Source organism: Myotis brandtii, unplaced genomic scaffold (genome assembly GCF_000412655.1).
Source record: "Myotis brandtii unplaced genomic scaffold, ASM41265v1 scaffold207, whole genome shotgun sequence".
NCBI classification, from domain to species: Eukaryota; Metazoa; Chordata; class Mammalia; order Chiroptera; family Vespertilionidae; genus Myotis; species Myotis brandtii.
In genome coordinates, this window is record NW_005357736.1 from 128,550 (window position 1) to 129,437 (window position 888).

The 888-nt window shown below is 72.2% G+C and overlaps 1 protein-coding gene across 1 annotated transcript in view; it reads right to left on the reverse strand.

Annotated features, from left to right (window-relative positions):
- The window catches only part of PFKFB4 (6-phosphofructo-2-kinase/fructose-2,6-biphosphatase 4), a 23,200-nt gene that overhangs the window by 11,201 nt on the left and 11,111 nt on the right, over positions 1 to 888 (reverse strand). The window contains exon 8 of the mRNA XM_014538978.1: positions 441 to 505. Coding sequence (XP_014394464.1) covers positions 441 to 505 — 65 coding nt within the window. The remainder of the gene's footprint in view (positions 1 to 440; positions 506 to 888) is intronic.

Sequence of the window (888 nt, forward strand, 5' to 3'; positions counted from 1 at the left end):
GGCCCGGCCCCTCCCTGGGCAGCCCAAGCCGCCTGGCTGCAGGGACTGGGGAACAGGGTGTGGAGGGGGTGCCCGGGCTCGGTGGGAGCGGTACCCCGTGACAGAAAGCGGTTCTGGGACACTTGGCGGAGCTCCTGCCTTAAACAGACGCGGGGAGCACAGCTGGCAACTGCTCCCCGGCAGGAACCCGCCCAGGCCCTCCCCCGACAGACCCAGCAATGTCTGAAGGCGCCCCTGCCCCGCGGGGACCCCTCCCTGGCTCGGCGTCTACTGTGGGGCTCCAGGGACCTCCCCCCCACCCCCAGGCAGCGCACACGGACCACGGCCTCCCTGCGGCGGGAGAGCAGCTGGGCGAGCAGCCCCACTGCCCCCGCAGGAGCCCCGCTGGGCCTGGCCTGGCCCCGGGACGGCTGCCCCCCCCCGGGGGGGCCCTGTGGTACCTGCGGCCTCTCCCGGTGCGTGTTCACAGCCCCCACGTTCAGGAAGATGGACTCCACCTTACAACCTGCCAGAGCGAGAGCACGTGCGTCCCTCCTGAGGGGCAGCCTCGCCCGGGTCTCCCGCCCTCGGCACCTGCCAGGCCCCTGCTCATCGAACGCCATGCCCAGCGCAGGCGGGGACGCGCCCACACCCAGGGCTCCAGGAAGCTGCCAGATCCCAGCCCCGGGTAGAGGTGGTCGAACCCGCGCCCAGAACATGTAAGATGCTGGTCCTGGGCGGCGGGCTTTGTGGGGCTTTGCGCCCTTCGTGTGGGAGGCGATGGGGAAGGAGGCCCCGGAGGCTTCCTGCGGCCACGGAAATGGGACAGAACCATCTGAAAGCCGCTCGGGAAGGGGGGGCGGGGGCGGGGGGCTCTCAGTGGCTCCGCGCACAGTCCCGGGCCCTGCA